Source organism: Tinamus guttatus, unplaced genomic scaffold (assembly GCF_059628265.1).
Source record: "Tinamus guttatus ecotype Peru unplaced genomic scaffold, ASM5962826v1 Tinamus_guttatus_pri_ptg000048l, whole genome shotgun sequence".
In the NCBI taxonomy this organism is placed as follows: domain Eukaryota; kingdom Metazoa; phylum Chordata; class Aves; order Tinamiformes; family Tinamidae; genus Tinamus; species Tinamus guttatus.
This window is the reverse complement of record NW_028288582.1, coordinates 12242258-12267662: the sequence shown is the minus strand read 5'-3', so window position 1 is coordinate 12267662 and position 25405 is coordinate 12242258. Positions and strand designations below refer to the sequence as shown.

Below are 25405 nucleotides of genomic sequence, written 5' to 3'. Positions count from 1 at the left end.
AATCTAGTCTGAGGTAACCACAGTTGGGGTAAGTTCCAGCCCTGAGTTCAAAAACAGAATGGTCAGAATTTTCCTGTTCTATTTCACAAAAAACTCCTTAAATACTAAGGAGTAGTATTGGCTCCACTGCATTGGCTCCACTCAGCTGTGGTTCATCTTCTCACTGATCTAAAACATGGATGTCCTCCCTGCTGCCATCTATAGGATATTTCACATTACTGTAGCACCAACCACTTGCACCTCATCTGAAACATACATTAAAACTGGCCTGGCAACTAAGTTTCCTCGAAGCCTGCACTTGAACAAAACCATGAATTGGCTCTTTGTAGAGTAGGTGCCAAGTTTGAGAGCAGTAAAGCGGCACAAACCACCCCATCCTGCCTTCCAGTACTGGCATCGGTCCTTGCAATGTGTGACTTACAGCACGTGGTCCTGAGGCAGCTGAGGCTCCGTGAACACCCACCCCGAGCGCAGCACCCGGGTGACGTGGAAGCTGCGCCGCTCGGCGGGCCAAGGCAGCTCTCAACAGCAGGTTACTTGCAGTTCCTGCAAACGCATCTTCCTTGCTGCTACCTCCCAGTTCCTTTTCGGCACCGTGCGAGAGGAGCAGGACCTGCAGTTAGTCTGTCCCAGGGCAGAGGCTAGTGCAGGTTGGTGCGGCCCGGAGGCGCCTCGGGCCCTGCCGCCCTCGCCTCAGGCGCACGGCGGGCGCTGCAGCAGCCAGCGACAGCGCAGCCCAGGCTGCCCCTGCAGCACCGGCGCTGCCGCCCTCAGACGCAGCACGCGCAGGAAACGCTTTGAACTGAAGCTGCAGTTTCCACAAGTAGCTGTTCCCGCAGCCACAGTTGACACTAATGTCACACCAAGCACACGCTGCTCGGTCCTTGGCACCCACCTGTGCTACGGCGACGAGCAAGCATGGACACAGCAGCCACCATCCACACAAACCGCCGCCGCGCTGGCTTCCTGCCCAGAGGCCAGCCCCTCTGCACCCAGGAATCTCATCTTCTCTCAGAGGGAAGATCTTCACCGAAACAAACACAAAACCTGAAACAAAATGGAAGCATTAGACTACTTTTAGATTTTTTTTTCTTAAAATTTACCATTTTAAGGGTAGAAATGAAGATAAGTCTCATCAGATTATACTGTACTCCTCATTCCTTTCTCTCTCCCTCTCTCCCCCTTTAAGTCAGGAAATAACCCAAAGTATTTTGCTGTTGTATAAAAAAAAAAAGTGAAACTAGCACAGAGTTTCGGCTGTTAGATGACACACTTCTAAACTTTACTCATCCCTTTGAAGTAATGAAACATTTTCTTCTTTTTTGGTGAAACAGGTTTAATGAATATTCAGCTGACACAAGACTCAAGACAGGGACGCTCTGTTTAATGAATGTCTTTGTCTAGCTGCTCTGCTCGGAAAACAAACGTTTTCTAGATCAAGGCTGAGCCCCGCTGCCTGAGGTGCGTGTAATCCCGTTGCTTTTAAGAGTGACGAGCCACAGTGCAGCCCCCACCAAAGAGCTCACTAAGCAGCAGTTCACTGTAGCACTTCTATTTTTAATAAGTGATTAGTGGTGCTGTTCAGGCAACCTTTCTATTTTTACATTGGTTTGCAGTATATCCTTGATGTTCAGCGCATTGCCATGGACTTTTTTTTAGTAAAAAAAGAAGAAAGCAAGCAAGCAGAAGCTTCTTTTTACACTTTCAGGGCACTTCAGAGTTTGAACTCAAACTCTCCTCTCCCCTCCCTGCCTCGGCTGGATGGAGGGATTCAGAGCAGTGACGACACATCCTGTTCTGCCACCAGCTCTGCACTAATTCTGCAGCCTACGACAACAGTTAAACCAAAGAGAAGTCACACGTGCCCATTCTATACAAGCCATTTATTTGAAATGCCAACTATACGTAGGATAAAGTCAGTGTTACATGCTTCTCAGCAACAGTAGAAAAATAGAACCAGTGAAAACCTTTTTACAATTGTAATGGTACTCAAAAGAGAAATGTATTGTTTTACAATGCATCACACGAGACTAGAATTCAAGTCTGGAGGTACCTAAATAAAAATACTATTTTTTTTTTTTTTAAAAAACACTATGTACAATTGAAGCGTAAACAAGTTTTACAAAGTACTGGTTATGCAGGTTGTAGAAAAAACACTTGCATAGGACATTAAATCAGTTTAAGAAGGTTTTCTGAGCCTTTAGCATTGAAGGCACTTGACTTTATACCAGTAACAGCACAAGGACAAGAAACAGAAATGTAACATTGCAGAAGGCAAGGCGACCTCCTGGAAGTACAGGGAATTACAGAGCCCCAAACACCATTTTACAATTTTGTCTTTCAGCTGCTCCTGCACTCAGCAGAACTCAGCCTCATTCTATCACAGAAGCTTGCAGTCATTAGAAGAAATAAGAATGTCTCAAACAGCATATGAATTCTTTCAAAACACCCCAAAACAAGGAAACCTGTAAGACAAACACACACTCGGGACATTCCAAGACCAAAACCAAAAATCTTACAAGTAAGAAGGGCCACAGTCGCTTCGTTTTCAGAAAGGAAACTGCTTAAGAGAAGGAAAAATAAGAAACTGCCAATGAACACAGTAGTTATTAACACACAACTACAGTAACTCTACAGAATAACAGAACATTTCAAGGGAGGAAGGTTTTTCTAGGAATTAAGTTATTCATCCATGTATTAGGGTAAAAAGGGAGGGGGAAGGAAGAGGGAAATGGGAGATTTTTTGCATGTTGCTTCCTAACCGCAAGCCTGAACTCTAATGAGACGCCAAAGAGGAACCTTCCTCCTGCGGGAAGGCTGAACGTCCACAGCTCTTGTGTACTGAAATAGCAGCGTTTCCCACCCAGTACCCAGGGGGAAAGGGCGATGCCAATTTGCAGCCCGCGTGCGGCTCCCAGGCGCGGCGGCAGGCAGGGAGCCCGGCTGCCGGCGGCCGCGGAAGCCAGGACCACGCTGCCCCATGCGCAGCAGCCGGGCGGATGAGCACCAGGCCAAACGCCGCTTCTCCACAGCCTCATAACGATGGTTTCTCCTCTCGTCCCCTCCAACTAGGTAGGAAATCCTACCCTGAAGTACAAAAATACAATTCCATTGCTTTGAGAAATACTTCTCTTCCACTTATAGTCAGCTGCTACCTTCTTTCTGACTCGGAAGATGCAGCTGAAAGTGGAGATTGTCCAAGTGGCCTGATTGTCTGATGGCCCTCAAAGGACTCGTCTTCTATTTTGCACTTATTTTTAAAGAGTTTCCTTTTAATACTGCTCAGCTTCTGAGGTCTCAGAAGCCACTGTGTGTTCTGAAAAACTGACACACTTTCCTCTTCCTTCCCTCCCCAAAAGCCCCTCTCACTGGCTCATTTGCACAACTAAACCACTCTGTGATTCCCCTCTCGCTGTAGCCTCAAAACTTGAGTTCTCCCTATCAGCCCCATCTCCACACGCTCCCAGCTAGGGGTTACTCCCAGCACATGCAGTTTTCAGCCCTAGCTCTCTCCCAGCACACTGGGCTGCACCTAAACAGAGTGGCAACTAAAAATAGTTTCCCCTGAAAGCAGAACTATCAATTTTAGGCAAAAATAAGTTATTCAGAAGAGTAAGTTTTCTCAGGACAGCTACAACTTAAATGGTTCAGCCACTTTAACAGATGAAGGATGCAAGTGCAGTGACTTTGTGTTGTGTGATATGAGCATTAATTTCTCACGCCATAAGCACGAAACCAAAGCGGTTGGTCAGAGCTGCACAGCACGACAGCACTGTGCTCAACTTGTCAGAATACAACCAACCAACCTCAATTCCCAGCCTGCAGCAGCCTTATCCCCTCCTGATACCTTCTTAAAGAGAAGGTGGTTTTTATGCTGCAGTTCTGAGGAAGTAATGTGTATTTTGATAAGGCCAGGACCACCAGGTGTCTTGACTGTGGTCAAAAAAAAAAAAAAAAAAAGCAAGATTCAACAAGCCTGACAGAAGAACAAAACCTCTCCCTTCGCCTGCAGGACACTGGCGTCGCCTCTGCAGTGTGGCCAGGCTTCTCCTCCAACGCTGTATCGAGACTTACAAGGAGCAGCTGCAGGGCTCTCTCAGAGGCAGGAGACCTGCATATGCAGGAGACATTATTTATTCTTCCAAACACCCATATCTTCATTTACCCAGAAGGTATTTGGTAGATCAGCATTCAATATTTCAGGAAAAAAGGGTGTTGTGCATGTCAGGCCTTGCATATTTTCATGAAGCAGAAGGTGCAAGAAACTGCCATCGGATAAAAATGAAAATACGGCTGCAACAATATTTCCATGTAAACGGCACTAAGTATTTTGAACTGTAGGAAACAGCCCAAGCCAGCCCTAGACAAGTCCTTAGATCACACCTGGGATTACTGCTTTCAACTACAGGAAGAATTTTTCATGGCAGAATCTTCTCCTAAAAAGCCGCAGAGGTCTTGGCCAGTGGTGAGTGCCTGGCAGCGCATCACCATCACCACCCCGTGACCTGCGGCAAAGGGAAGAACCGCAGAGCTCCGCGCAGAGAGGGGGACACTGAATCACTGCCACCCACAGGTTTAACCTCAAATCAGGGAGAGGGACCAGCCCAAATCACCAGCCTTCCCTCTCCATTTCATGCGAGTTGATGAAGAACATTTCTGTGCTTTAGAAAAGCAAGGTCAGATGTCAGAGTGCTAGTGCTCCTCTAAACATTTACCAGTGTTAAAGCAACTACCTCTCTGCTTTGATTTGTTCACAGAACAGTTGCAATTACGCAGTCAGCAACCCTTCAGATTCGGTAAGGAACGTGGAATGACATCGCTGAGCGAAGCCCTTTTTAAAATCATAGGCAGGCCAAAGCAAGGCAATAAGCAGTCATGTCAGCACCTCTGTTGGAGACACAACCCTGCCGACTGGAGAGTTAAACTGCAGGCAGCAGCACAAGGTACCGTCTTCCCAACTCCTCACCTCCGGTTGTCACCTACCCCACATAAAGGTAGCTGGAAGAACAAGTTATTACTATTAATTCTACAGTATTTCTAGATGTATTCCTGTGTGGGCAAATCAACAACTCTAGCCTAGCTAGTAAGTGCTTCTTGGTGATGGTGGATGGTCACAGCTGACCACACAGCATACAGAATTGCCCTGTCAGAGCCCAGGGAGCTGCACTGGAATCTGGACACTTAAATATCTCCCTTTGCTCTTAAATACCCAAACACAATTCTTGGGAGTGGGCTTGCTGTAAGACCAGCTGCCAGGACTTTTCAAACAAAACATTGCTAGATTGGATTCTTGCTGTAGTGATAAAAATCAAGACATCTCAGATTTGAATTAAAAAAAAAATGTAGTATCTTAATGTGCTGTTCTTTGGAATTCCTATAATTAAAAAATAATCACATTGTTACTATCTCGTAAGAAAATACATCTCAATGTGCAACTCAATGCACATGGGAAACTGGCAGGTGAAAGGGAAAATGCAAAAGTATGAAAATACAGTCCTTTAAATGCGACAATAAAGTATAACATATTAGTACAAAACTAGTACACTAAAATAGATGTACAGGTGCAAAAGGCTACCAGGTTGTAGAAAAAAATGGTGCCAGCTTTTCTTAAAGGCTTAAGTAAGTTTGCTCAAGAAAAAGAAAAAAAAAAAAAAAGAACACACATGAAACCCAAAGCAGCATTAAAAATAAACTGATAGCATGCTTGTCTCTAATAAAGCAATATATATACATAAAAGAAATGAGCAAAGCTGAATTAATCTGCTGGCACGAATGAATTTTTCTGACGGAACTCAGGCCAAAAGTTAAAGAATGGTATGTTTACAACTCATAGGCACAGAGAAATACTGGAGGTTGCTTTCATAGGGCAGATTTTTTATACAGGAAGTCTGGTTTGCTTGGAGACCTCCTTCCTCTGCTTACTCCCTCTTCCCTTTCCAAGTCTGCACTTCTCTGTGTCCCGTGTTCCAAGGGCTCCTCATCTGCCAGCCTCCTGCCCGGCCTCTCCTCGGGCATTTCCGAGGAGTACGCAGAGAGCGAAGGTCTGTTCGAGGTCAGGCCGTAGGTTAAGTCAGTTTCCATTTTTGTTCTTCCCCTGATGTGAACGGGGCCGTTGGCAGCGCTTTCCTGGGTGGCCAACGCCAAGTCCAGTCGCTGGGGAGGTTGTTCTAAGACATCGAGGTGTAACGGCTCAGGCTTTTGTCTGTGTTGATGCCCATCCTGGGAGAGCAGGTATTCCCTCCTAGAATCCTCTTGCTTTTTAGGAGATATCTGGGTAGGTAGGTACGCTGACTTTAAGCCACTTGGTGATGCCTTATTGTGGCTATACAAATCTGGGCCAAAATACATGCCTTGTGAAGGCGAAGGACTGTGTCTGCTGGGGGCTGGCGTGGAAGGTCTGCACGCAGCATTGGAGAAATCATAGAAGTCGGGATACTCCTGCTGACTTTCTCGAGCATCTACTTTTTGCTCTGTTGCATGTTTCTTGCGAGACGTGGGCATGTGCCTGCTCTGAATACATGAAATGTGCTGTGGTGGAGCTGACCCTACCTCTGGGACCGCCTGGCTTAACTCTGTGTCAACAGTGAGTTCTGGCAGCCTTCTGTCTTTCAGAGACATTGCTGACACTCCCATGGCAATGTCTGGCATCAGTTCATTGAGCAGGGGCTGAGTACACTGAGAAAGAGAAAAAACAAACAAACAAACGAGATCAGTACATGGAAGTGAATCAGAAACTAAATGTAAACCATGTCTAGGGTACTTTCTGCAGTTCAGAAAGACATTTTCCTAACTTATCTTTGCCTAGACTAACCTTAGCTGACAAGTTTCCTGTAGTGCTTGGAGAACAAATGTATTCTCCATCCTCCATGCAAGGTTTTTTCATTCCTTCATGAAATGGTTGTGCTACAATAGTAGTTTCTTCCTAAATATATTTAATGTGCTGTAAAGTGTATCAAGTGTACTGGTATGCTGTCACAATGTAAACCTGCTTTAAACAACTTGCAGCTATCACCCTAAACAAGATCCTTGGTGCAGAAAAATTTAATACTATAACCAAGAATCTCAGTGCAGGGGAGCCAGGAAATGTTTGTTTCTTCACCACAGATATAACCCCTCTACTCAACATTTCATATTTTAAAGCACCTGCATTGCATGCACACCCACATGAACACAAAGTCTAAGGGCTTGGGGGGCACTAGCTCCAGTGCTACAAAATAAACCCTTAAAAAAAAAGTATTTCAACTTCAAATAAGTTATTAACTTAAAATACAGAAAGAAATGGAATGTATTTAGGACAGTTGGTAAAAAAGAATAATAGAAAACAGGAAAAATATATCCATTCAGATATAGTTTGCATTCCATTCAGAACTCCAGCATCTGAAGCTCTCAGTATGACAAAACTGCACTCAGTGGTTTCACTGCAGAAATGAATATTCAAATTCATTATTTAGCATGCCATTTACTTTGCAAAGCCAAGGTTTTGCTTAGCCTCTCCTACAATTCACCACTTCCATTACATCAATCCAGCAACTATAATTATCACCTTTAAATATCAGTGCCTAATGAACATTCCATCATTATACAATTATGAATTCCTGTTTACCTAGTCATTTTTAAAATCTCTTCAGAGCCATCAGGCTTTCAGTCTCCACAGGTGCTCTCTCTATACAAACCCATCTATTTCTGGCGTGCTGAACTCTGAAGAGTGAAAAAACCATGACTTTCACATGTGCATGACAGCATGCAGTTCACTACTGCACTTAAGCTTTGCTTTAATGCAGAGGAAACTATGCTATTTCAGAGGACTAACAAGTCCTAGTTCCACCTCCAAAATGCTCCTGCTCCAGCACCAGCCGGTCTCCCAGTAATCAGGCCATGTCTTTGGCATTCAGAAAGATGACCAGTCTTCACTTCCCCTCTTTCTATCAATTCTGATAGAAAAGAAATCTCCTGAAAAGCTAGGACGCCATTTTAGCTCCCTTACTAAGCCAAATTACTTCATTGTGAGAATCTACTTCTGATCATCTCCAAAAGGTGCTGTGGGGAGCTGTGGCGGGGCACAAACCGCAGCACTTACCACTTGCTTCTCTGCTGCCATGACCGCGGCTGCGGCGGCCACCGTCTGCCTGCCCAGAGCGGCGGGGTTGGTGCAATCCGGAGGGGCTGCTTTCACGGCGGGCAGGTAGACGGGGGGCGCAGCCTTGGGAGCCGGCCGCGAGTGGAACAGCGAATGGTTACACGGGTAAGAGAAGGAACGGGAGGGATGTTGGCTTGGCACCCTCTGTTTCCAGCCCACTTTGAACTGGTTGTGAATAGGAGTTGCTGGTGGGTGGTAAGGGGGTGGAGGAGGGGGCAATGGCGGGTGGAAGGCCACAAAAGAGTCCAGCTCTGTAAACATGGTTTCTGCAGCGGGGGTGCTGTTCACACGGCATCGTCCGGACTGCCTCATGGTCAGGAGGGGGCTTTCATCCCCAAAGCGCTCGTCAGGAAAGAATTTGTGAGGATTCTGCAGGTGTGGGAGAAAACAAAACAAAACAAAAACAAACACAAAACACACACACACACAGGTAACCAAAGTCAGAAATCGTCCAGTCAAGTCTCCTATACCAAAACTTGGCGATTGGGAAATCTGCCACCATCCTTACAGGCTAACTCTACCATCTAAAACATGGCCAAAATTGCAGGTGATTATGGCTGCCATGAAATAAGAAAACTGAAAACAATACAAGGGCAGATGCACGATGTGATCAAGATGACCACCAAGCGTTTTTGCTAAGCACTGAGACTGAAGGTTTCGCAGTCCCTACAGTATCAGCCAGGTCTCTTCCTTTTGATTCAAGAATGAATCACAAGCGAGAACTCTCGGTATGCTTGGATTGGTACAAATAAATAGCCTCTTTGATAAGGAATGTGCAGCCCCTAAGTTGTTTGAATTGTTCACTCTACTTACCACTTATGGGAGCAGTCGGTTAAAAATCAAACCATTCTGGCTACATAGTTATTCATTCAGGTCTTAATGACTTAAGTTTTTAAAAAGACTGAGACAGCAAATTTAGAACCTTGGACAGTAGGAAACAGCCCTTCCCATGTGAAGGCCCTGTGTGTACGGTTGTAGTTACGCACAAGGACTGCTCTCCAAACACCTCCAAACAGCCAATAGTTGGCTGCAACAGACTAAGATATAAACTGGTTTCGCAGCATTTCATCATCCAGAACCTGCATGGAGATGAACTAATTAAGCATTCCTTAACTCCTAGAAAGTTAACTTGAAGAGTTTCAGTTACAATTTTATTTATTTATTTATTATTTTTAAAACTTTAGGGGTGACTGTTAGATCTGACTTACCTTGAATAGCAACAGCTTTTTTAAAAAAATATAGATATATATATACACTGTGGAATTACACATTAAGTCAGGTATCTTGCTGTCTCAGATTTAGCTTTGAGTATGAGATTGGGGTCAAGATTTAAAATAGAGATTAAAGTTTTCATGGGGATGGATTTTTTGTCGTTGCTGTTATTTATTTATTAAGAAGGATAAAACACTAGTTGTAGATAAAGCTGGTCTGATTTTTTTTTTTTTAAATCATGTAAGTCAGATGTAACAGTCACCCCTAAAGTTACAAAAGTTTTTCAAAGCATCAGTGCTTCTGTAAATGCATGTGCACAAAGTATTTGTTTTATTACAGTGAAAGATCCTGGTTAAATCACCTTCAAGCAGACTAGCTCCCAAAACCCTACCCTTGTATGGCTTAATTTTCCACACCTGCAGAAGCTCAGCAGCAGCATCGGACAGTCCAAATTCTCGGAGCACACGAATCTGAATCTCGTAGCTGACCGTGGCACCTTCTCCGCAGTTGAGGGCGTAAGCCCTTTGCACCTGCTCCGTGTGCCGCAGCTCCTGCAGCCGCCTGATCATCTCTTTCACAACAAGGAGATTAGGAACTAGAGCAGGGGAAAGGAGTAAGAGCAGAGATTACTTTTGATCTCTTAGACACTGACTTTCAGAATGATTACCCCTATTTTTGAAGGAAAATGAAACATCAGGCTGCTTTAAAAAGGCTTGTCTTTTTTCAGAAGCATTCTGCCAAGAACAGTTTGAATTACACACATGCCTAATGCCTGGGAGCACCATTATGGGATAAGGCACATGGGATCATCCCGCTCCCCGCCCCCATACAAATGGTAAAGACATACACCATTTTTCCACATTGTGCTAAAGCGAACCACAAATATAGCCTTCTTTGAAAACCCCTTATGATGCAAGAATTTTATGATTTGAGGTGGGATGTGAGGCAGGATATCTTAAATAACAACCAAATGTTCCCTCATGAATACTGCTGGCCAAGAATACATTTATTTTATTTTGGCCTATACTTCATACTTCTGGTGAAATTCCATAATCGCAAGACCATAATAGCAGTATATAAATACGAAAAGAGCATTAAAACAAGAATTACACAAGTTGTAAGCCAAAATAAACCTGTTGAATTATGTTGTTTTATGCTGCCATACTGAAATTATTTTAAAAAATCCACTTTCTAACCATATGTAATTTGGGGTATTTGTCCTGTTGCACAACGTTTTCATGATGAGGAATTATGTTTTATTGTGGTCTTTTTGTCCTAAGGAAAATGTGCATATCATGAGAGAAGTCTAATGCAGATCTCTGAATATGTAAACCTTGGCATCTGATCTATTAGCAGCTTTACAAGAGTTGTATAGGACTACAACCAGATGTCCATAATGAAGGCTCATAAAAATTTAATGGATCAGATAGCAAGAACAGTGTGAAAGTGCATTTGCACTACAGAGAAGGAGAAAACACAACAACTGTTTCTAATCTCAAACTTAACACTGGTACATGAGAAATAAATGTGTAGAGCAAACTGTTTTTTATTTTCCTAATGCATTAGTCCCACATTCAGCAACAAAAATAAAGAATTATCCAATCCTCAAGTCCTGGAAATACATTTACCCACCACGCACTTCAATTACTCTGAAAAGTCCTGATTTAGCAGTCATATTCAGATACATACAACATTTTACTAACACTGAAAAAAAAATGAGAATTTTAGAGAAATTCAAATCAGCTCTCCAAATTATTGTGGAACATAGGAAATTTACTATGCAAAAGTGTTATCTTCTCAGCTCCTTCTTTTAGAATTATTCAGGTGAAACAAATACAGATACTAGTATATGAAAAATACAGTTGAAATCAAAACTTGGAAATATTTCAGGAAACGCAATTACCTGCAGAATCTAACATCAAAGCAGAAGACAGATTCCAGCACAGGTCCAACTCACTTCAGAATACTATTGCAAAACGACCACCAAGACACGTGGCCAATAACACTTCTGCTACTCAGCTCGGTCTGTGCAGAACAGGCATGGGAGAGCACCGCACGGACAGAGACGAGAGGCTGCAAAGGGCCTCGTGCTCTGCGAGCCCAGCCCAAGGGGCACTGAGGAGATGTTGAGCAGCTTCCCCTGCAGCAAGTCCTGGATGGATCCCTGCACAAGCTGAGGGCCAGCTACATGCTGGAATTCCCACAAATTGGGCTGGTCTCATCTACCGTTCTTAGCTCAGGGAACTGGCAAAACAAGCAAGTCTCTGGTCTCATAAGCAAAGCAGGCAACTACCAGCACAAAATATCTATATTCCAGGTACTGGCGGGCTCGCAACTCATCCCATGCTCAAATCAAAGGGCTAGCAATAATTCCTATGTGTTAAACAGAAGCAATTTGCAGTGGTGCTTGATTTGGGTCAAGAGGTATCCAGAGGGCAGATTCACAGAACCCAAGAACTTCTGCAAAACACCAGAGACCTTTGGGAACTTGTTTCCTTTGCCAAATTCTTTGGAAACTGGAGCCCAGTAGCACTATAAATCAAATGCAGAGTTGCACCTTTTGACAAAATATTTAAAATTGAAATAATGGTAAGTGTATTTATGTTTTTCTATAAAAGGGAAAATATCTGAATGGTGTAAAGCACCACTGACACTAAAGCTGTACATTTCTAAACAAATAATTAACCTCTTATCAAACTACAGAAAAGTCTGCTGAAACTTCCTTTAGGTATCATTGTCTCTTCAACCATAAACACTGATCGAAGAGATCAAAACCTTTCTACAAAACCTAACTCAGTATTTATCCAAACAGTGTTTCAAATCTTTACACCTTTACTAAAATTCTCTCACTGCAATCTAAGTCTATTGAGTTTTGCCCTGTCTCTAGCAAACTAAAACGGTTTGTCTGCTCACTCACACATGATCAGCTGAAGGGAGGGATAAACAAAGATCGTCTAAACAGGAGAAGAGGAGGGATAAACAGAGGAGAAGGAGGGATACAAACTCCATCTTATTCTCCAGCTTCTTACTATGCCATCTGAACATAGCCCATCTCCTCAAAGCAGACCAAACCAAAAGATAAAGTAGGTGAATGCAAAAGCCTGAAACATGAAATACTCCTCCCTGAGGATATCAGCATTCAGTGATTAAGTCTGCCCCCTCCTCTGCCCAAGCCCCGCCGGCGCTTACCGGACAGCGCAGAGCGTTGCCGCTGCTCTAGCGCCCTTACCTGGGATTTCGTTGGCTATAACTGACGGGGGGCTGGACTGCATGGTGCTGACTTGCTGGTGGGTTATCACGTGGCAGCACTGCGGCACCGCGTTGTTCACCATGTACAGGGTGTCCGGCACGTTGGACATTCGGACCATCCGCAGCCGCACGAGGTCAGTTTGTTCCACCATCATCTCATCCAGGACCGACTGCAACGAGAGCCGTGGGAGCCGCCGTGAGGGTGCTGCGCAGGCCCAACGGCCGCAAGCTGCTGCACACGCAGGCCCAAGGCCGCAAGGCTAACAGCACCTAAACCCTAGGGCCTCCGGCTCCCTAAAGGAATTTTTTTCCCACAACCTTTCTTATTCAATTTTCCAATCATTATCAAAGCTGGATTTCAGAGCAAACAACAGCCAAATGAAAAAGGCTGGGCAACACTGCTTATTTATTTTGTCACTTTTAGATGGGAAGCAACCATCTCAAACGCAGACCCTCACCTCTGTTTCCAACTCCAGCAAATTGAGCTGAACTCACTAGCTTGCAAGGGACATGTGCTTCCCTTGGATGTCTCAACTGACAGGAAGAGGCTCTGCATACCCTTGGCTAAAGGTCTCATTTAATGCTGAGCTGAGCTCTTTCAAGAACCGGGAGGCTAACAAGTGAGCAACAACTGGAATCATAAGCAAATTCTGCACTCCACAATCAAACTAAACAGTATTATTCATCAGACAGAAGAGTGATGATTCTCATATTTACTAAGCTTGAACAGTTAATGATACCTTTAAATATAACAGCAGCAAAATATATAACTAAAAGACAACTAGGATTCCTGATAGAAAAATATTTTTAGTACTTTTTGCCTTCAGATTACTGCCTATAGCACTTCCATTTTGCACAGTGAGTACCAAAAGAGTCAAAGCTTTCATTACACAGTCTTTAACACGTTTTTGTTAGTTTAACAATGCAAGATACATAGATAAAATTCTAACTAGCTCATCTTCCTTTGCTTCTTTACAGGCTGTCTAATCTTGGTGCCTCAAATCCAAACAAGTTTGTTTTCCCAGCCCCCTCAAAGAGGATCACTGACAACGCACACTTGGAAAACATTTTCTTCAGCGCAGGGGCCAAGACCTCTGTATTTGCCAGAGCAGAGCAGTGTTTAGAGTTTGCAGGTGAGATGGATGAAGACACCTTCACTTAGCCCTCCTGCTCTGCAGTCCCTCTGCTGCTGGGACGAAGCAGTTTGACCCTGGGTTGTGACATGATCTAGGAGCCTACGAGAGGGCCGCTCTGGCAACTAGAGCACACCACGTTTCTACCCTGCACAGGAGCCATCTCGATCCTACCTCTCATCATCAACATCAGAGGTTCTGAGATCTTCAGTTTTACTGCCCTCATGCAAAACCTTAAGTAAGAAAACTACTGTTGGAGTGGGTCAACAGGGAATTTTCTAACATTGGACACAAGATATTATTCCATTTTGCAGAGGGTCATCAGAATATAATCAATATTCTTCTACTTCTCATTTCTGTCTGAATCTAAGTCCTCTGCCCAGTGCAATGGTAGCTCTCCACCCAGCTCTGGTAGGAGCTGGGGAGCCTGAAAGACCTGGCACCGAGCTTGCTGACTAGCTGAAACTGGGACTCTCAGGCTCTCACCTTGCCATCCGCCTGCCAGGTGGGCTGCCGAGGAGCTGGGCCGGCAAACTGGCTGGAAACCAGGGAGGTTTCCCTCAGAACGCTGCTTTGTTTCCGGTGGAATTTCATCAAGATCTGTCTCGCAAACATTTCAATTTCGACAAAAAAAAATTTTGTTGAAATTTTTTTCTGACCAGTTCTAGAGACTTGAGCCTGATGATCAATCTTGTAAGTCTTGTTAAATTGAAAATGTTAGTATTTTAGGCCAGTACATGCAAAGAGAGACAAAACACACCAAAAAAAATCCCTGTTTACAGAACCCCCTGATGATTCTAGTTTAGCAGCGGCCAAATGTTATTAATGGTCATTACCTTGGCCTCTTCCACATATGGTGAGAACAGTCTTGGCCTCACATATATTCCAGCATTTTTTTGCCGCAGCCAGGCATTTGACTTCCCACCTTCTGATGTTGGCAGCATGTCTGAAGGAGGTGTGCTAATCAGGCCTCTCTTCATCTTTAAGAATCAGAATAAAAAGAGTTTAATGACTCATTAAAGAAACAAAACACTGTACATGGGGGAAAAAAAAAATCTTTCTTATAGGAAATCTCTTCACAATTTTTAGAAGTCTTCTGAAAGATTCACAGTACAAAAATAAAATTAACCAGGGAAGGAGGGAAAGAAATTAAGAAGAGTTGCACGTATAACTAAGCGATGACAGCCCAGGAACCACTTCTCCCAGGAATTTGTATGAGAAGACGGACTTACTGCATCGCTCAGTACTTCGCTGCTCATGGGTAAGATGTGCTCAATGCGGACAAAAGGCAGGAGGGGAGACAGGATCTCTCTGAGCTCCTCAATATCAAGATCTCGCCTCTTCACCCCTCTTTTGTTCACACTGTGAGCGGTACCACTCAGTAAATTAGGCTCTGCAAGAAGGAACAAAAAGTAAAAAGTCTACCTGTTGCCTGTATCACATGCAATAATAGCGCATTTTAATAATATGGTAAGCAGTCCTCCTTACACAGACTGATTCTGTCGTTTTTTATTCCTCTCATTGTATTACACGACTGACACTTTGTAGGTGTGCATGGACTACAAGCTACTTGCATTTATACTTTAGGAAATATATATTTAATCAGCTTCCCACATCCAACATATGCAAGATTACCACTTAAATGATGACTGTAGCAATAATGTGCATCTCAGCTAACAAAAGGTAAACTTGCTTCTACTTTAGAAAAAAAAACATTAATACCACTTAATGGCTTGTTTTTCATTACCACAGGCTTCTGTGGGGAAATGTACTGAAACTGAAGCAAAAGTTGACATAGTAAACTAAAAATGAAACACATGTGCCTGAAAAGCCTGTATCAGCACAAATTAGAGGACACTACAGTTTTCCTATTTAGTGAACAAGTTTCAAGAAAAATCACTCTGAGGCAACAGGAAATCAGAGTACTTAAAGGCAACGGATCATAGAGGACTTTTGCCTCTCCTTAGCACTTCCCCCATTCCCCTGAACCCAATCACACAGCAGTAGGGCAGGTTTTGAGCATCTCCAAGGATGGAGACTTCAACTTCTTTGGGAAACCCATTCCAGTATTTGAACATCTTTACAGTAAAAAGTTGTTTGTTATGTTTAAATATCAACTCCTCTGTTTTGGTTAGTACCCTCATCCTGTCACTGGGAACCACTGAGGTCTGTTTACTTTACTCCCTCCCACTAGATACTTATAGATAAAGGTTCCCTTCCATCCTAAACTTTTCTTCTTGTGGCTAAGCAATCCCAGCTCTCAATACATAGAGCTTTATTTTTCTAGATAAAAAGCTATTTTTAAATAGCTTTTAGTGCTTTTGTTTAGTTTTGCACATATCTTGCGTATATTAAGCTAAAGGTTCCTTAAATTATACATTACCCACAAAAAGGGCTGACATACCTTTTTATTTTTGGTTTGTTACCGCTTGTTCATTTAAAAAGATCCTTACCTCTGTCTGCTATTCTCTTCATCAGCTGGTGTTCTCCCCATTTAATAAGATATTTAAGAATATCTTGCTCACTTGCCTGGTAGAAAGAGAAAATCAGAAACCTGTATATGCTTAGGGTTAACGATACACTTAAAAGCTGCATACCTTGCACAGTTGAAAAGAAATACATCTGTACCAAGAACAAAATAAATATTTGTACTTTCTAATCTGCTACAAGGCTTGCTTTATTTATTTTACTAATTAAACTAATTAAAACTAAACTAATTAAAAATTATTTACTAATATATAAACTTTTCAGCTCAACTGTTTATAATTTCTAAAGTCATATTTTGCAAGACAAGCTCTGGGGTAAGTTCATGCTATATATACCACCTAGCTGTTCTCTGTAATCCTGCATGTTGCAGTTTAAAACGGGGTTTTCAGAATGTCCTGAAATTTCCAACAACAATCTGCATATGAGTAGGACCTCTTAAAGTTTAAAGATTAAGGTCCTAAAGATGAAAACTTAAAAAAGGAAAGAAATTTCAACATGGCTTTTAATTTCCAAAAGATCTTCATGGAAATAAAAGAGTGACCAAATTTTAGCTCCAATTCTAAACTGAGCTGCCCTATCAAGAAAACAAGAGAAACAGAAGACAGACCCAGCAAGGGCACAGTTGTGACAACTGAAGGCTCTTCACTCAAAGCCTTAACTGATTCCACGCTCAGTGGGTGGTGGGCAGCAGATCCATGCAGAATATGAGTCTCAAAAATGGGAAGAACATACAGCAAGATAATGCGTGTAGCTTGTGCTCCAGTTTGAGTTTTAAAAGGGGCTCCCTTAATAGTAGTATCGCCTGAGTACCGATTTACAGATTTGTCCTATTATATGCTATACTCCCTAGATTTAGTATCACAAATGAATTCAAACAAAAAAAGAAAAAGAAAAAAGAAGGCACAGGGTAAACTATGAATAAGCTATATGACTGGTTAAAAAGAGGCAGAAAAAACCCACAAGTTTTCTATTAATCAGAATAGTTTCCCTCCCGGAAAAAAAAAAACAAAAAACAAACAAGAACAACAACAACAACAACCCCCCCCCCACACACACACACACTCACTGGATAAAAGTCATGAAAAATATGAAATACTGCAATACTTGTCTCTTCTTTATATTAAAAGAAAATAAAACCCAGTACACTTAAAATGTGCCAAAATAGAAATGCTTCATCTAAAACAACTTGCAGCTGTTTCTGAACTATTACTGGCAAGAAGCCAAAAAACAGAATGGTCTTCTTAAAACAATGAAGTAACAATTAACCTATACAATAGAAAACTCAGTGCACATGCACCCTCTTGACTACAATTTAAAATGATCTACTCAAACACTTCCAGCCACGGGATAACACAGGCTGCTTGGAGCAGGACAAGCGCTACTCAGAACCGCGACGCTACCTGTAAATAGTCCGACTGAATAGCTGTAAGCAGGTGGTCCTTGCTTAGTTCATAGAAGACTTCTGAAGTCATGACCTGGGTAAACTCCTCACAGAGGAAATGTAACGCCTGGCGATGTACCCACTTGGACCCATATGGTTGAGAACTCCACTTGAGAATGGCAATTAAGGTGTCTAGTGAGATGCTCTCAGCAATAATATCTTCACAGCCTATGGAATAAAAGCAAGAATCAGCAATGTTGTTACAGAGGCACTTTGATCCTGAAGGAATACACGTCTAAATAAATAATATAAAGGAATATATGACTGCCATCATAGCAATAGCATGAAACCAGAAATGACCTACAGACCAAGCTTTGCAAACAGAATTTGCAAACTCTCACTAAAAGTTTAATGCATTTTTAATTGTGCTTTAGGATTTGGGTTATACAATAATTTACCTTTTAAAGCCATATGAAATGTCATTTTCCAGGTAAATCTCGATGAATGACTGAAAAATTAGTCTATTTAACAGAGTAATATTACAACCTCTTTGATTAACACACATTATCCAAGTGGTTAGCTCTAAAGCTGCATGGTCAGACTGAGTCACCACTATTTACAACAGTCCACAAATGTATATCTACAACAGTTTACAGAATGTAACTCTCTTTTGTCCATATTACTTCATGAACTGACTTTACTGAGACAAGACCAAAAGTTATGAGGTGTTGCTGATTCTCAGCTACTCAGCACAGGATAAGGCCAGCAAAGCTTAATTCTTCTGGCTGGTAAAGAAAGTGGGAAGCCACAGCAGCTCCAGCCCATTGTATTGGCCTCCATGCAGCACGCAGGGATGCCAGGATAAAAAGCTGGTAAAGCTGTGGGCATGAAAGCCACAAGTGGAGTATGAGAGGCAGGTCCACGCCTGGTACGGTTCTTCTGACCCCGTGGCAGCATTAGGACTTGCTCATCGTAGAGCAGCGAGATGCTCGGATGGGCAGCCGGGGTTCTTGTGCTAAGGCAGGACACCACAGCGTGAACAGCTTTATGCTAGCACTCTGCTCGGCTCATTTTACATCTGGTTCACATATAGAATACTGTTTTGGAATATGAAAGTGACAGTTTAAAGAAAAATTCCAGTTTTAGAATCATATATAAATCCACTACCCGCTGCAAGCACAAAATTGCAACTCAACTTAGTCCAAGAGCAGGGTAATGAGACACAGTTTCGCATAAAGACACAGGCCCTGAAAGCCCTGAACAGTTGACAGCAAGATGCTTGCGCTGCAGTTGTTTTATTTTTTAGGACTTGATCCTTTTTAAACATTCTTGAAACAGAAAACTAAGCTTTGACAGTTGTTTAGAGAACTGTATCTTGTTACTGAGTTCTTAGATTGTTTAGTATAGTAATCTTAATGTTTGTCAAGACAAAAAACAATTGGGCTCTCTTAGTACTACACCTGATCTTTTAAGTCACCTGCACATACTCAAAAATACCAACAGCAAGGAATGGGATTAAAGAAAAAATTAATTTCCCACATAAGTTAACATGCAAAATGGAAGCATCACGCCATTTTTATTGCAACTAACAACGTGAAGAATAAGACATTACAGAGCAAGAAGTAGGAAAACACCGATCTTCTGACAGGCAGAAACATGTCTGTCAAAGGAACTACTATGTCAAAGTTCATGACTTTGAAAAGCGAATGTTTGAGCAGTAGGAGGAAGAAGGCATCAGGAAGCAAGAATTGAATGTGACAGGTAAATTTATAGCCTTTCATATTTACATATACACATTTGCCTTTATACTATGAAAACAAAGTCCGGATGTTGATTACCAGAGCAGTATTCTACCTTTTAATTTTTTCTTTAATAAGAAATGATAAATCATATATGGAGCCAAAGTTCAGAGAGAATCCATGCAGCACATTCCAGGAACATGTCTGAACGTAGATTTAGTTTTGGGAACGTAACTTCTATTAATTTTTCAAAGGGAATTTGAGAACCGATGCCTGCATCCCAGCAGCATTTTATGGAGCTGATAATCACAACAGATTCTTTTGTCCGTGTGCACTTTGAGTATATATTTTTCATACCTCTGATAAACCTCAGAGAAGAAAGGTCTTCTATCAGTGTAGTCACTAACATAACAGTTAACAAAAGCTACTGCACTTCTGAAAGATGTGTTAACAGTAACAATATGTTCTTCATCCCTTGTTCAATTTTCCATTCATTTCTGTCAAAGGGATGAACTCCGAGTGATGCCTGAGCTCACCTGCTTTGTCCTTTACCATTACTGTCATGGTAATTCTCAGCACTTCCTATTTTCATTTAGCAAAGAATGCTAAAGTTTACTGTTTCTGAGAAAAGTCCATTCAAAATAGCTGAGCAACAGTACAAAGAAGGACAACGGCTGACTAGATATTAACATGCAGGCTGGATGGCAAAGACCAAACTGAAGTGAGCAGTGAACACGCAGCAAAGGCTGGTGAGAGGAACTCGGCCCGTGAGCCTCAGTCCCAGTTCAGAGAGGGCAACAACTGCTCTCTGAAACACACTACTTGTTTTTTGGAACAAGCTAGAGGATCTGCCCTCTCTAGGTATGGGAATTTCCAAGAAGTCTGGGGAAAAAGCCTCAGTGTGGCATCTTCAAAAATGTTGTCCCCTCTCCCTCTGATTTTCTTGACTTTTGGGGCTCAAGAAAAATAAAGTGTTAAGCTGGCAGCAAACCTGGCAAGGTCAGCGAAAACTAAGCAGACACTCTCAAATGCCTAGTTACAGTGCACTTAAGCAGAGTTAGATTCCCTAAATAAAAAACGAAAGCTTTTTAAAAAATTTTGCAAGGTTGACTGTTGCACTAAGACTCACTGCTAAATTCTAATACAAGCTTTTGTGTATTGTAATTATGCTATTTGCATGCAAGCCAATTCCAGCAGATGATTACACTCCCCTAAAGTCTACCAATTACACCTATAGAGTCATATTTCAAAGGCAGCACGTAGACCCAAATATCCACTGAAAACACTCAAAAAGAGTGTTTTCACTCAGAGAGCAGAGAGACTTGTCTCAAAGCAAATGCCATCCATAGCATTTCTACATCTGATGTTTATTTTTGAAACAATAAGGATAGCTGCTCCCTGCAAAGAGAGCAAACTATTGCCATGAGAAATGCAGTTCTGAAGAGCTGAGAATTACTGATGTATAAAAAACGGAGAGTATCAGTTCAACCCTGATTCTTCTATCAAGGCTCACTATCCCAGAGTCACCATCAACACAAATGTGTGCCTAGCAAATGAGACTTGTTTCCCTAAATAATTTTAATCAGTGTATCAGAACAGAATGCATATTACTAAAAGCATTTCTTCACATTAGGTTGTAATGAGGGTGTTTTTGAACATCAAAAACCGAGGCAACCCAAGTCCAGTTAGAGAAGGAATCCAGTTTCCTTTTTTTTTTTTTGATAGAATTTTTCCTTGCTTTAACACTCAGCCATTTGGCAGAAAGGCAGTCATCTAGCAGCCGCAATATTGTTCCTCACAGTTGAAAAGAACATTCTTCTCCTATGAGTATTGTTTGATAATACTCAGGCAGGGGCAGCCTTTCCAAGATCTGTTTGCAATATCCCAAAACGCAAGCTTCTGTGAGCATCGGCATCTCTCAGAGATTCATCTTAAAGAAATGGAAGATGACATTCTCTACCGGCTGGGACAAATGAAGCACTCCTCCTTCTGGATGCTAATATTCTTAAATCCAGCCTACAAACAAGTCTGTTATTCCTCTGCTCTCTCTTCGTTGTGATTCCACAGCCTTTCAAAGAAATAGTCTGAGCCCATAGTTAAAACACTAACTAGCTGACTAGAGTTTTATGAAAGCAGCTGACAGATCTATGAAAACAACGTAAGTATCTTCAACAATTAGCAAAAACGGCATTAAGCAAAGTTCTTGCCATGATATTGTTAGCTGGATCTAACTCACTTTGTGGAGGGTTTCCCCTAAACTCATGTAAGCTTCTGGAGAGGGGAAAAAAAAAAGTAGTAAGAATTCAGAATTCGGTAAGACGATGAACTGGTATCCAGAAGCTACTGGATATTTCGTTTGCTACTGATGTTTGTCACACTAGAACAGACCATGTTGGTAGCCATGACCCACCCATTTAAACTTGGTGGCACTGAAGGAACAGTTCAGCAGTATGACTTGGAGCTCGACTGCAATGTACCGGGAAACAAGAGACTTCTCAAAGAGCACCCTTGCTGCTCCAACCAAGCTTCCAGGGCAGTGAGGGGTCACGGGAGACAGCTGAGCAGCTTTCTTCCCATGTCTTGGGAGAGCCAAACGCCCAAGTATGTCCTGAACTCATCAGTAACTCATTAGGAGAGGCTCATAGGCCGTGGTTGAACAATAACAAGAGCTACCCAACTTGTAGAGGGCTATCAAACAAGACATCCTCTTCTGACAGTTCACATCCTCTCCCATTGCTCGTGCCACCGCCATACTTAAGTGCAATAAGCTGGTCAGCTCAGTTCTGTCAAGTGTGTTTCCAGCTAAAGCAGATCACTAACTGCACAAACCTGCCTGCCAGCACAGGCAGGTAGGCAATTGTGGCAGGCAGGGCAGGGGCACCACTTGTGGCAGTCCAAACCATCTGCATCACATTCAAGAGACCTTCTTCAGGGACAGATTTAAGTGACCAACTTCAGAGACAAGGCAATATGAATTTAGGCTCTCCACAGAAACAGGGAAGCGTTAACTACAACAGCAGGAAGAATGAGCCAGGTAACTTAGCACAGACAGGAAACTATAGCTTTGTATGTGGTGTAAGCAGCAACCACAGCAATTGTGTTCTCTGGATGAAAGCTCAGTAAATTGCATCCATTCTAATATGGAATATTATCCAGCCATCTGGAAAAAATAAATCATGGAGCAGATATAAACACATAAACTTGCACAATTTAAAAATATTTTATGATAATATGGCACAGCTATAAAGCTGTTTTACTATTGCAAAAATCTACCTGTTAAAATCTTAGAAGGTTAATTTTAAATTCTACTTCTTGTGATCACCAGTGGGCAACAGTCCCTGCCTGGGCTCCAGTGCTCCTTATGAAACACATTCAGCAACATAGCTGATCCCGCTCAAACAGGAGACAACTGCGGAGCAGAGATGTCAGGAGCGGCCAACTCAACCATCCTGACCCCAAGGGCAGACCTTAGCATGGGAACAACGACGGGCTGAGGGAAGAAGAGCTGATGTTCAGAGGTGTTACTGCTGCCAACTCTGTTGCTAGGTTGTTGTTTAAAGCCACAGAATTCCTTCAGCATAGGGTGCAGAAATAAAAATCTGCAAGCAGTGACCAAATGGTTTCTCTGCAAAAGTTTCTTTTCTTTGCAACAACATAATTATATGCCCAACTGCAGAACTCGGTCCAACTTATCATCTTCCTACTTAACTCTGGAGTGTAACAATACTCTAAGGATTTTTTTTTTTTTTTTTACGTTTCCTGCTTTCTCCCTTCTTCATTTTCTTAACATAAAATCTACGCAGTAATTGCAGGCTTGAGCACAAGTGAGTCAATGTAAGGAGATAACAGGTCAGAAGACCAGATTTATGTTAATATTTACTTAACCACACCAATTTACTATATAGATGAGTGCCCGACAAGTTCCTTTGAGCACTTGCACTGTATTGCTATATGGCTGGCAAACTTGCTCTAATCTTCCCACAAGACACTTGCGTGTTCTTAATTCTGCTATTGGGGGCTTCCTGGTGCTTCAGCACTTCACTCCTGCTGAGATCAAGGGGACTTTTGATGTTGGATGATATCTGCCTTTAGATCAAAGGCCACACTACTAAATACGACTTTAAAATAAAGTTTCTTTCTTCTTATGCTTGTCAAGAGTGAAGTCAACACATAAAAATAAAAGGAAAGACATACAGAGCAGTAAAGCCAAAATTAACTTATTTTTTTCTCTATCGTTTGATTTCAGAAACCTTTTGAATCAGCAGGTAAAAAAGACTTCCAGACAAAACTACTGCATTTGGTCCCAGTATCCAAGAACATGCAACAGAAAAGCACATTGTTCCGCCACCTCGTTGGGATGATATATGGCAATCAGCACCAAGGCCAAGATGCAAAAGGAGAACCATATTTCATCTAGGCATCTAACAGAATTAAGATACTTAATTTAGTCAAAGCTTATCCGCAACACCCAGCCTAACTCACTACCCTACCACATCCATGGCCGTGGTGTAAAACTGAAAATAGAGAAGGAAAGCTCAGCTCTTCCGTGAGAGACGTACCTGAACCTCCTGCAGAGCGTCTGCCCTCCCAGACGCTGCGAAAGCGGCACAGGGCTTCGCTTGGACAGATCACAGGCACTTCAGCCCCCGAGTCTCTGTGCTGGCTGGTGTAATGGGTTTTAGTATGATCAGGGAGATTAGATTTGCTTGCCGATTAGTTCATACATATTTAAAGACCAAAAATCAGCCTCTCTTGGAATATTTAGTAATCTTGGAATACATAAGGATCAGATAACGCACTAAATGAAATAGAAGTCGCAGCAATTTTTCTAGTAAAGTAGTCCTACTTGGACAGCAGAGATTCATAGCACACATACAAACCATCATTAACTTCATCACTGGGAAACCATCTATTAAAATAGGACAGTCAGAAAAAGCAGTATCACTGTATTAGGAGCAGGAATATTTCCATGGAAAGTGTCAGAACCGAATAATCTGCTGAAACTGAAGGAAATAATGACAGCATCTGGATACTTTTTAGAAAGGACTCTAAAGACAGATCAGACTAAATATCCATTGAAAATAAAAATGCCTGTTGATCAGAAGCTATAAAATAAAAACTTTTCTTGATACTCAGCTACAAATATGCAGCCAAAACTGAGTAATAAGTGAGCAAAACGAGTTGGAAAGACTAGCCAGACTTCTGTATAATGAGCCCAAAATATTTTCCAGGAAACCAGGGAGATCAGCTTCAGCAAGTTTGGAATTGGGTATTATGAATGAACTGAATCAAAGACTTGTGCAGGGAAGAGTGGGAGAGAGAAAGAGAGAGAGAGAAACTAAAGAAGAAAGTTAAGACTTTACAGAAAGTTTAAGATGCTGCAGGAAACAACTGATGGAATCGGGTCAGAGAACTGGGGCAAAACGGGACATCTCGAGCATGAGACAGGCTGGGAAGTGTTAGAAGGGGACCAGGCTGAAAAACTTCAGGAAAACTGACCACGCAGCACCGCCTCATGCTGCAGCTATATGCATAACACCTCGAGCTCCGCTGTGCAAGTGCTTCAAGCACAGAAGCGCCCTGGACATGGAACTGGAGCCCAGGCACTGCTGCAACAAAGATCCCGGCCATCCGCCTCATGTCCGGTTTTATCAACAAACTGAAAGTATCACAGTATCAACAAACTGAAAACAAACTTCTACGACATATATAGATTTGCTACAAACAGCTGACTGCTCTCTCCTGTAGCTAACTAATGGTATTTTTTAAAGCCTGTTATTAGTTCAAGTTAACATGGTACCAGAGACGGCAGGAGAAACATCTGCGATTTTATATTTGCCTGTACTGTTTCATAGCACCTTTCAATCCTTTTCTGCTTTTGCCACATTTCTCTTCTATGTGTAAGTGCACAATTCCTCATCCTCCTTGCTTTACCTCACCACCACACAGCCCATCACCACTTCGGACAGGTCAGACATGGATTTATCACAGAAAGGAGGAAAATATTGAGGGCCAGAGTATCCCTCCACTGAGTGCAACTCACTGGCAGCTCGAACCCGGTGGCTGC

The 25405-nt window shown here is 42.3% G+C and overlaps 2 protein-coding genes across 2 annotated transcripts in view; both read right to left on the bottom strand.

The window, feature by feature from the left end:
- The window catches only part of ITPK1 (inositol-tetrakisphosphate 1-kinase), a 461734-nt gene that overhangs the window by 168064 nt on the left and 268265 nt on the right, over positions 1–25405 (bottom strand). The gene's annotated exons all lie outside the window — the stretch shown is intronic.
- Positions 5714–25405, bottom strand: part of BTBD7 (BTB domain containing 7) — a 28159-nt gene continuing 8467 nt past the window's right edge. Inside the window, exons 3-11 of the mRNA XM_088539701.1 lie at positions 17619–17827; positions 16185–16260; positions 14964–15124; positions 14568–14711; positions 14218–14331; positions 12579–12768; positions 9772–9944; positions 8078–8512; positions 5714–6675 (exon numbers count right to left, since the gene is read on the bottom strand). Coding sequence (XP_088395827.1) covers positions 5860–6675; positions 8078–8512; positions 9772–9944; positions 12579–12768; positions 14218–14331; positions 14568–14711; positions 14964–15124; positions 16185–16260; positions 17619–17827 — 2318 coding nt within the window. The 3' untranslated portion in view covers positions 5714–5859. The remainder of the gene's footprint in view (positions 6676–8077; positions 8513–9771; positions 9945–12578; positions 12769–14217; positions 14332–14567; positions 14712–14963; positions 15125–16184; positions 16261–17618; positions 17828–25405) is intronic.